Here is a 12,204-nt window from a genome sequence, read left to right on the forward strand (position 1 = left end):
GTTGTGACTTTATGCGACTCACTAGCTATTGCAACCTGCTTATAATCCTCTTCATCATCTAAGAATGGTAGGTTGATAGTGGCTAGCACATAGATTCAATCCTTCTCGTCCCCAGGCATGGGATGTACTTCGTTAGTGGCATGTAAGAATTCCTAACTTGTGAGTCTCCTTTCAAGATAGCGGAGATGGCATCTAGATCAATTGGCATGGTTTTCTAGGTATCCATCTTGACTCTTACAATCTCCACTCTGTTTCCCAAGAACATGATACCATTGCCCCAATCTTCTATCACTCATGCATTTCACATTCAAGATCAGTCTAACAGGATGTCTTAGTCCACTCCCTTCATGACTATGAAGTTCACTAAGAACTAGACTCTCGCTATCTTCAAGGGCCAGTCTTTTAGCACTCCAAATAGTTTGACCTTCATTCTGTTAGCTAGTGTGACATTAAACCTTGTGGTCTCCACAGATAGGTATCCCAAACCTATAGGACTACATTGTTGAGCACACTAACTTCAGCTCCAGTATCTACAATTCTCTTCCTTGTAGTATCTCCTAATGTGTTTAAGGCAAGACTACACACATCTCTGTGCCTTTTCAAAATGCATTTACATGCAAAGACTTAGGCACTAAGTTCAAGGTTAAGATTGGTATGTGCATTATTATGTCATGGTCAGGCAAGTCGGTCACTCATCATGTCATTCTACCCACTGCTTCAACCCTTGCCATAGCATCAAGTTCTACTTGAGAAACTCTTCCAAAGGTAGGGTCACAAGGGCATATATCAATGTCATGAGAGCACATTTTCAGAGCATTTGGGATCAAAATTCTACCACAGGGGTAAGAGACAGCAAGGTGATGGGAGATTCAGGGAGAAGATTAGACAGAAGAGAAGGGGCTCAAAGAAATAGAAGATGTAGAAGAAAACTCACAGAGGTGAAGCTTGTCAAATTATTTCTACATTATGAGAAGATAAATCTCTTGTATAGAAAAATGTGCATAAAACAATACCTTCCTCTATGCTGCTTAGACCGCCAATCTGATGTTTCCATTGGCTCCGAAAGGGGGGTAAAAAACTAAGACACCTAGTTAGAATTCTCCCAGATCACTCCATCTTCATCTCCTAGTTTGGAGTGTTGTTCATTGCCTAAAAACTGCGATCGCGCGTCGCACAATTTTGTCGATCCTTCTTTTTACATAAAATCCTCCAAAAATGGCTGAAAGCTACTTGCTTTCTTTTACATGTCATCCTATTCTAGAAGTTATCTATAGTTCTTGGATTTTTACAATAGATAATATTTAAAATATTAAAAATTGATTAAACTTGTCCAAAAATCTAGTATTTTTGAACCATCTACACTACACACATGACATTAATGACTAATATGGCATTGGCTCTCCAGATCAATAAGAAAGCTACACCCTAGAGTTTTTCACACTGTGATCGCATCCCAGCATGACATCCACCCCCTCCTAACTTGCACATCCTCTGGCATGTGCCAAAGTCTTAGGGATCTGTAGTGTGAGAAGAAGTATCCTCTACCATGTCAATGTCTTCATCTTCTACCTCTTCTTCTTCCATATTCTCATATTCATGCTCAGTATCCAACTCCTTCGACTCATATGCTAAAGACTCCCTATGTTTAAAGATATTGATATGTTTTCCAACCACTGGAATCCTTAGATTTGTCCCATCCATCTAATTTAATGCATAGGTAGGATTATCAAAAACAACCTTACCATATATGGGCCAAACCACTGCTTTGCCATATTTCGATTGGCTCTATGTTGATTTTCCAAGCTATTGTCATAAACCAACACCTAGTCCCCTTCTTATATAGCTCGTGGTCGATGCATGTGTCGCTTGTCAAACCTCTTCTTGTTCTTGATCCTTGCATTCTTCATCTTTTTCATGGTTGTCTCAATGTCTTCAGGCCTTATTTTTAACTGTCTAATGCGTAAGACCAGTAACTCTTCTCTATTCAAACCCTCTTCCCATGATAGAACAATCCAAGTAGCAATAGTTTCCTCGATAGGCATGATTGGCTATTGTCCATACATTAATTTAGCAGGCATATACTGTAACTACACTATGAGTGGACCTATCAGCCCATAAAGCAAAGGATAACATTCTTGGCCACTCTTTCATCTTGCCCTTACATGACTTTGCTAATGCATTGATGATAGGCTGATGATCTCTTTCACTTTTGCCATTTGTTTCAGGATTGTAGGCTAAATTTAAAGCCAATTTGATACTGAATCATGAAAATAAGTCATGAGCCTCATCCACATCCAATTCTCCTCTATCAGTAACCACTTTATCAACACAACCATACTTGTAAAAGACTTCTTCCAATAAGAACATGCAAACTTCTTGAGTAGTCTTTGTACTAAGAGGTCAACCTTCCACTTGATTTGTCAAGTCTTCTTCTGCAAGCACAAGATATCTCATAAGGTATAGTAACCAAATCAACTACCCATTTGTTATGCATAGACAATGGATAGGTCAGTTGCAACCCATCTCTATGCTTTACCATGGAATATATATGACAAACACTACATGATTTCACATAACGCTCCACATATTTATACACGTTTTGCCACCAATACTTCTCTTTGATTTTGGTAAATGTGTCCCAAACTCCTCTATGTCCAGCCCATAAGCTTTCATGAAACTCCTGCCTCACCTGTTGTTGAGAAGCCCTATCTCCCAATACATGTACTGGAGCTCCTCTCTTTTTCTTTGCATGCTTCCATAAATATCCATCTTTCAAGAAAAATCCATAAGCTTTTCTTTTAATCCTTTTGAATTTAGCTTCAGACCACTCATCCTTCTTTGTCATGAGGCTGAGATATTGGCATATTTTCAACTAATCATCCTCATACAACTCTTCCAAAAATTGTGTTCTCACTGAAGCATAACACTAATGATGCTTTCTCTCTACAGCCCATCTCTTCTCCATGGATGTAAGCTCTTTTCTTACTGTTGAAATCCCTATTACAACAGTTGTACCTGCAGTAACAACATACCCATTCCTTGTTTTCATAAAGTCATTTTCAGCACCTATTGCATCATCCTCTTCATCTTCAAACCTTGCTCATGAAAGCATGTCAGCCACAAGGTTTTCTCTACCTGCGATATGCTGAAAATTAGGGTTAAGTGACTTTATATATGCAATCCATCGTAACATGGTAATATTAGGATTTGAGAAACTTACTATCATGCCCAATAAAGGTAGACAATCTGTTACGAGCAACAAATGTGTGGTTTGTGCGTAGCGAATGGAAGAAGCTCCCTCTTTCTCTCTTCTACTCAAAAAATTGCGTACGACTCATGAGAAATTAAAAATAGACTAAAAGAGAGAGTAAAGTAAGATGAAGCGACACAAGATTGGGTACAATCTCCCCCCAACATGAAGTGGGTAACTCCTTTCATACCGTATTTATAATAATATTATAAAATCTTATTTGCCTAAGATTTAGGCCCTTTACAATCACTCTTTGCATAAAGAGTTTGAGTGTACTGGAAAAGTGATAGAGTATTCTGAATTAATGGATGCTAGCAGTTGTACATCCCACAACTCTCTAGAACCATTAATATTTTATTGGATATATCTTCTAAAAATCTATTTTTCTAATAAATATTTACATAGAGGCTATGCACACGCTTTATAATAAATAGTGGTGCATATAATACAATAATCCAATAATTGCCAAATAAATTCTTCAGGAAATAATCTTTAAAATGCTTGCGCGTGGCGTGCCTTTCCAATTCACCTTGCTCTACACATCACCTGCCAAAAATTCAGAAAATCATTAAAATACTTGCGCATGGCATGGCTTTCCAAATAATTCAATAATTGCCAAATAAATTCTTGAGGAAATAATCTTTAAAATGCTTGCGCGTGACATGCCTTTCCAATTCACCTTACTCTACACATCAGCTGCCAAAAATTCAGAAAATCATGTTAGAATAATAACCAACTGAATAATTGCAGCTAGCCACATAAATCAATTAATTTGTAATTCCATACAATAATTAATTCACAAATACATTAATACTCGTGTGGATAAAATGGTATCACCCACATTCACACTTGCATCGACGCCTAGAAAGGATAAGCATCCCCATCGACCTTCCGCCTAAGATAATTCTTAGAAACGTGCCCCACATTGGCAGAGAACCATTTAAGGCGCTCATCCCTTTGCATAGGTGCCACCTGGCAACATATCCCCAGGGTGGGATAGCAATTGTCCTCAACTGCTATTGGTTGGATGTGGAGACAATAAATTGGAAAAAGGTCGCAAATCACGAGCATGCATCCATTGAGCTTCCTCAACAGGGTGATTGTGGAATTTGACAAGATAATGAGGATAAGTATTTCCAGTTCTAGTGGCCATATAATCAACATCAATAACTATTTCAGGGATTAGGATTTCATGGTCATCTGCAATCAAGGGTGGTGAGTCATAAACAGGGTGAACTGGAAGAGAACCTTTGAAGGGAAGACTAACGTGAAAAGTGTTGTGGATTTTCCAATGATGAGGTAACTCTAATTTATAAGCATTAGGGTTAATATAATGGAGAATTTTAAAAGGTTCATAGAAACGAGGAGCTAATTTTACATTCGGGTTCTTTTCTACACTATGGAGTCTACGTTTTTCAATACATAACCAAACATAATCTCCTTCTTTATAAATCATGGCTTGTCTCTTTTTATTTACTTGTTTCACATATGATTGTTGGGCATTTTCTAGCATTTGTTTAACTTGCTCATAAATACTTGAATGATTTTGAATCCAATCGTCAACAGAAGGTATTTTCTGTGTTAGATGAAATGTGGGAGTTGGCAATTTGTGACCATAAACAATTTCAAAAGGTGCCTTTTGTGTAGCAGTGTGAGTGGTATTATTGTAAGAAAACTGTAGAAGGTGCAAATGATTATCCCATGTGGCTGGAGAAGAAATTGTGTAAGCATGGATTAAATCCAAAATTGTGCTATTTGTGGCCTCTGTTTCACCATTAGTCTCTGGATGAAATGCAGAGCTAAAATCAATCTTAGTTCCTAAGTTAGAAAACAATGTAATCCAAAAATTATTATAGAATCGAGAATCTCGATCGGACACAATAATTTTCGGCAATCCATGGTGCACAAAAATATGCTTGAGAAATAAGTTAGCGGCTTGTGTAGCACTGAAGGTCTTTTTACAAGCAATGAAGTAAGCTTGTTTACTAAATCTATCAACTATAGTCCATATCATATTATTCTGTGAAGAAGTTTGTGGTAAACCTATAATGAAGTCCATAGAAATCTGCTCCCAAGCTGAATTAGGGATAGGTAATGAAAGTAATAAACCATATGACTTACCATGATGTCTTTTTATGTGTTGACATACAATGCATTCAGATGCAAAATTAGAGACATCACGTTGCAGATTTGGCCAAAAAAAATCTTCGTGTAAATTTCTAAGTATGGAGATAATACCACGATGTCCCATATAAGGAGGCTCGTGTACTTCTTGCATAATGAAATGACGAAAAGGATTAGTAATACATAACCTTTTTTCATAAAACAAAAAACCATCGGAAACAGAAAAGTTATTAGTAGGGATCCATTGATTATTAGACAAGTTTACCCAAACATCATGAAAATCGGGATCTTGAAGATAAGTATTTTTCATTGTGTCTAACGAAGAAGTAGAAATGACAAAAATATTGTTTAATGATGGCCTATGGCTAAGTGCATCGACTACTACATTTTCCTTACCTGGTTGATATTGAATGAGTGGATGAAAGGATTGAATAAATGATGCCCAGTGTATGTGTCTATCAAATATTTGTGGTTGTGACAATAAATGTTTAATACTTTGCTGATCAGTTTTAATCATAAACTTCGAACCCATTAAATAGTGCTTCCATATGTGCAATGCATGAGCTACGGCTAATAATTCTTTGTCATATGTACTATATTTAACTTCATAAGGTTTCAGTTTACAACTAGAGTATGCTATTGGGTGATTGTCTTGCATCAATACTGCACCGATGCCAGAACCACTTGCATCAGTAAACCACAAGAAAGAATGGTCGATTGAAATCAGGTAATTGCAAAACTGGTGTGTGTGTGAGTGCATACTTAAGTATTTCAGACAATCGTTGTTGGCTGTCGCCCCAATGATAAACAAGACCTCTCTTTAACAAAAGAGTTAACGGTAAAGCAAGCAATGAAAAGTTTCTAACAAATTTTCGATAAAAGCTAGCTAGTCCTAGAAATGAACGAACTTCATGTACATTTTTTGGGGTTTGCCAAGACTTAATTGCTTCAATTTTACGTGGATCTATGTGTATGCCTTTGGTAGACACGATATGACCTAAATATTCTATTTCAGATTGAAAGAAAGAACTATTGTCAAGGTTAGCATATAGATGGTTTTGTTTTAATAAACTAAAAACTAAAGATAAATGTTCTTCGTGTTCTTTTTCAGTTTTGTTGAAAACAAGAACGCCATCGAAAAAGACTATTGCACAATGCTGAAAATGTAAAAATATTCTATTCATCATTCTACTAAATGTAACTAGTGCGTTAGTAAGTCCAAAGGGCATTATTGAGAATTCATAATGTCCAAATTGTGTACGAAAAGCTGTCTTAAAAATGTCAGGAGTAGACATACGAACTTGGTGATATCCTGATTTTAAATCAATTTTACGAAACAATATTGCCCCTTGTAATTTATCTAGAAGGTCGTTTACTCTAGGTATTGGATACCTATTTTTAACCGTTATTTTATTAAGTGCTCTATAATCTATACACATGCGATAAGTTTGATTTTTATTTTTAACTAATAATACAGGAGCTCCAAAATGCGAACTACTTGGATGAATTAATTTTATACTTATAAGTTCTTCAATTTGCTTCTGAATCTCTTTCTGTTCTAATTGGTTATGGCGACGATAGGGAGCTTTGCAAGGTGGTTGACTACCAGGAAGTAAATCAATTTGGTGGTGTTTAGGTCATGATGGAGGAAGTTATAAAGGTAAATCATTAGAAAAACAATCAAAAAATTTAGCAATAAAATGATGTTGCTTTGGAGTTAGTTCAGATTTTGTAACATCAACTTCATTAATCCATACTAAGAAAGCTTTTGATTGTTTACGCAAAGCTCGCTTTACCTATGTATAACTAATAATTGGAAATAATTCAGTTACCCTTTGAGTAAAATTTGTTTACCTTTGTGCTCAATGTGCATTGAGTGTGTGTTGTAATCTATATTGGGGTTGAATTGGTGACGCCATGGCATTCCTAGAATTACGTCAGCAAATTGCAAAGGTGCTACTAAAAAAATTCGTTGTTCCTTATAAGATCCAATACAAATGTCTAAATTATGAACTTTTTTAGTACCATTATATCGTTGTCCTAGAAATGCAGCCTTACTTTTATAGGCAAATGGAACAATTTTAAGTTGTAATTTTCTAACTACTTTTTTTGAAACAAAATCATGAGTGCTTCCATCGTCATGCAAAACAGTCATATCATTATTATTGATTTTACATTGCATCTTTAATAAGGCATGCATTGAAATTTTACCGGCAAGGTCTTCAGGTTCGTTAGAATTTTCGCCCATAAGTGTAGCCTCATCGAAGTCACAAGGTCTTCGTTGGATTCTTCAGCTCTAAGAAAATTCAGATGCACCGTGGGTTTCTTCCAATCACGGGTGTTGCCCATGGGACAATGACTCGCAATATGACCAGGACGCTTACAATTATAAAAATTTACATTTTTGAATATGGCATTAGAGACACTTGGGTTAACATTTTTAGGTTTACCAAATTTAGGCAAATTTGAAGGTAGATTGGGAGGTTTAGAATTGACCATGATTATTAAGAACATTTCGCATCCATGGCCGTCGGTTAAAACGATTCTTTCCATATTGAGAATTGAATTTACAGAAAGAATTAAAATGAAAGTTGTTACCATTGGATGCCAGAAACTGCCTTCGGTCTTTAGACTGCTTCTTTTCAGTATCGTGAGCTAGGGATATGGCTTTGTCCATATTATTGGGCTTGAACATGTTGACTTCGGCTTGGATGGATGGAATTAAGCTGGACATATACTTTCTCTTGAAGGTAGACTCGGCCACCACTGGCTCCACCATTTGGAGCTGCAAGAGAGTGCTCCAAAATCTTTTTGTGTATTGAGGGATAGACTCACGTTCCCGTTGCATGAATAGGTCCCATTGTTGTTGCATGCGGAGCTCGAATTGTGCAAGGAGAAAATTTGCAAGAACCTTCTTGCGAAAGTCATTCCATGTGAGAGGACAATCAACGCTGTCGAAGGGTTTCGAAAGCAATGTCGCAACTTCAAAAGTCCTTGTTAAATTTCAGGATAGAAGATCAATCAAGCGTGACATTTACAACCTTAATCAACATCAACAGCTTCAATTTCATAAAGGAAACAAATTCGATTTCTAAATTAGCTGTTCAAAAACTGAAGTCCTTCATGTCCCTTTGATATGCCCTCAAGGCCTCTTCTTATGGTCAAAGCTCACAAAGAATAAAGATAGTCCATCATTTCACAAGTTCTTATTAATCTCTGTATCATATCAATTTTGACATGTGTACACTCCATCAAGTGGCTTGTAGTACTGGTAGAAGCTATACAGGGAGCTGCACCTGAAAATTTTTTCCTTAGGTGGGCATTCAACATGATTAGTGGCTTTAACAACTGTTGCATCCAGATCCTTGTAATCACTGTTGATCTGTACAAGACCAACAGTTGTGGAATCCTTGATGGCACATAAGACCTTTCTTTAGACTGTCTTGAGTAGAACCTCTTGACATGATATTAGGCTAAGAGACTGCAGATCACCACAAAGAAACCTTGAATCTGTGTCTAGACTGTTTTAGCTGCCTGCAAAAGATCTCCTTTGGACGATATATTGAACTAAGCAGCTCTTTCTGTTTGTGGATCCTTCACGCATGCTTTTCCCTTTTAAAACCAGGATGACATTCTAGTTCTCTTTCTCAGCATTTCCATTTTCTGGGAAAGGAAAACAGGAGCCTGCATCATCATCTGAAAAGCTGTCACAGAAAGGTAAGGACTATCGTTTTTGCCATTCGATGATGGTGATGCCGAGGAAAGCTACTATTTATTCATATTCGTTGATAAAGCCCAATTTTCTACTCAGTATATTGTACGGCTTTTCATGGGTATCATTGTGAATGATCTCAAGGTTCTTGTGCCTACTGTCAAGGCTATGCAGGCAAAGGTAGACTGTCCTGGGTGGACAAAGGTAAAAGTCGAGAAGCAGATTTAGGGGTTGGAGATGTTTTGAAGATCGAAGGAGGCACGGTGTATTACATCTTTAACAGAGATGAAAGCCAAAGGTTGCAAATCTTCAATATATATGGCACTGAAGACGTGTATGATGATCAAATGTTCCATAATTACTTCGTTGCTGGATCCAAAGCTGTTTTTTCCGGCTTTAGTGAAGAGGCTTGAGCTATATGCAAAGGCCTAAAAGATTCGGTTACTGCAGGTCTTTCGCCTCTTGTTCTTCTCTTCTTTCCGAGCTCTTCTGTGTCCTGTTTTTTTCCTCTCAGATAGCAGGATTTTATTGATCTCCAACCCCGTCGTCTACTCAGAAAAAAATTCCCTCTATCTTCGTTTTCTTCAACGTAATGAAGTTTTATGGCCACCCAACATAAGACATGAGATGATGTCCCCCCTCCAGTACAGTGAGATGGCCTCCTTTTCGTTTTCTTCCCCCATGCCCGATATATTGCGCTCCGAAAAGAATTGAGCTCAGAAAAGCTGCCCCTTCCTTTTATCAGAAAAGCAGCCCAACACAGTGCTCCACACCACGTCATTAGGTTTAGAAGGCATATTTTCTGCTGATACAACAGCCTCGTCTAGCCGGCCAGCACGGCCAAGCAGATCAACTAAGCAATTCTGATGCTTAATACTTGGACCAATGCCATACCGGCTACTCATCAGCTCAAAATATTTCTGACCCTGGTCCACAAGACCCATATGACTGCACACAGTAAGCATATTAAGAGATGTAACTCCATCCGGTTGAATATTGTCTTCCCTCGTTCTCTCTAACATAAGGAAGACAGCTTCACTCTCACCTAGGTGAGCATAACCAGTAATCAATGCATTCCACATTACCAAGTCCTATTTAGACATCCCATCAAACACACTCTGAGCATCAACCATGCTTCCACATTTACCATACATGTCAATAAGACCTGCAGCCAGATCAACTTCAATGTTGCTGGGTGCAGCCTTGAGAACTTGAGCATGTATCTTCTGCCCAATTTCCAAAGCTGCTGCATTACCGCAAGCTTTCAACATTGAGACAAGAATTGTGCTGTCAGGTAAGTGGCCCTGTTCTTGCATTTTGGAAACAAGTTTGCACACTTTATCACACTCTCCTTGCTCAGCATAACCCATGATTATGACATTCCACGAGACTGCATCTGGACACACACCTTCCAACTGCATCTCTTGAAAGTGACTCAATGCTTCTTCATAAAGCCCTTCAGCTTGGTACCTAGCAATTACTGAGGTCCATGAGACCACATCCTGGAACAGCAGATTTCCAAACTCTTCCTGGATTTCTACAAGCAAACCGCATTTGGCATACAGACCACCAATGTACTTCAATTTGCATCTCTTGGAAATAGTTTAGTACTTCCTCACAAAGCTCATAATCGACATATCTTGAAATAAGTGTAGCCCATGAGATTGCATCTCGAATTACCAATCTATCAAAAACTCCATGTTCTTCTACAAGCATGTCACATTTAGCATACATGTCAACCAGAGCATTGTTGATTAATTCCTCTTGCTCCAAACCCTCTTCACTATATTTTCCACATAGAATGAAAGAGCAAACATAACAACTAAGTATGTACAAAGTATCAAATCACACACATAACTTTTGGGTGGTTTTCACACCTCGAATGCGCAACAATACGACAACGCTTTTACTCATGACATCCCACTATAATGCAGCTTTCTCAATAAAATAATGAGATGCACATTTAATTTTATCACTTTCTCAGTATTTCTCATTGTCAAAATAAGCTTCGAACTGACTTAACCATGACAGAATTTTGCAACCATCTTTAAGACTATCAAAAGAATTGAATTTGAATGTACGCTTGCTTATCTTGTACTCCTTTCAACTAGCGTGGACATCCAAAGTAGCATTGATGGTGCAAACTAGGTTTTCGTCGTTGGTAGAAATTTCAGTGGCAGGACACTTGAGGGACTTTAGTTCTTGCTCCAGTTGTATGCAGTGTTGACGCTCTTCTTCAAGTTACATGGATATTAAATCCATACGTTGCTCCAGGGTTGGCTCAAGAAGCGGTGATGCAGAGTCGAAATTGGTAGTGTCGGATGGCCCTTCGTGTGACATGATTGCTTAATGGAGAAATCCAGAGATTTAGGATGCCTTGCTTGTCATTGAAGAATTTTGGCATGTAAGACCAAAACTTTAAGCGGCCTTTGGACAAGAAATTATGGATGGAAGTAGGCAAGAAAGGCGGGAATTTTTTTTAATGGGAATTTTGTGAAATTTATGAAGCTGGAAAGAACTGCATGAGAACTACCTCTATGGAAGAGACAGTCAGTTGCGACTTGTGAAGATTTGCGGAGTCTATGTATGACACGGAGTAAGAGAAGATGAAGTTGATTATGTAAGTGATAAAAGAGGTAATGTAACTTGCTTAATAAGGCTTTAAGCCTTTAAAAAAAAAACTTGACGATTTAGGACAAAAGGACATCGTGAATGTTGCCGTAACGGCTAAAAACACCCCCCAATGAAATCAAGATTGAGCTTAATCTCTTAATTAAGCTTAAGCAAAGCTTTTAATTAGGATTTAATTAAGCTTGCTAATCACCTTGAAGCTCCAGTACTTCACGAAACATGGCGCCATGTTGTGGGAGTGGATCTTCTTCAATGTCTGAGAAAATAACAGAATTTCTTGACTGTGATAGAGGGGTTGGGGGTTTTAAAGACCTAGGAATCCAATCGTGTAGTTGGTTCACGATGAGACGGATCGTAGAGCCCGTTTGTAGCAGAGGGCTCGCCTTCACGCCAGAGGGTAGGCGATTGGAAGCCCAAGAGGTAGGTTGAGCTCTGATACCACTGTTGTGAGCAATAGATACGTGGTTTACGCGTAGCGAATGGAAGA

The 12,204-nt window shown here is 38.0% G+C and overlaps 1 protein-coding gene across 1 annotated transcript; it reads right to left on the reverse strand.

Annotated features, from left to right (window-relative positions):
* Positions 1-9,802: 9,802 nt before the first annotated feature.
* On the reverse strand, positions 9,803-11,426 carry LOC148012652 (pentatricopeptide repeat-containing protein CRR2, chloroplastic-like). The gene is made up of 3 exons (XM_087669183.1): positions 11,351-11,426; positions 10,188-10,623; positions 9,803-10,034 (listed from the first exon to the last, which is right to left on the reverse strand). Exons 1-3 carry the CDS (start codon positions 11,424-11,426, stop codon positions 9,803-9,805), a joined length of 744 nt encoding a protein of 247 aa, XP_087525309.1.
* Between the last annotated feature and the right edge of the window lie 778 nt (positions 11,427-12,204).

The sequence above is a fragment of the Lygodium microphyllum genome, chromosome 27, assembly GCF_053477565.2.
Source record: "Lygodium microphyllum isolate KBCC chromosome 27, Lygodium_microphyllum_v1.1.10, whole genome shotgun sequence".
In the NCBI taxonomy this organism is placed as follows: Eukaryota; Viridiplantae; Streptophyta; class Polypodiopsida; order Schizaeales; family Lygodiaceae; genus Lygodium; species Lygodium microphyllum.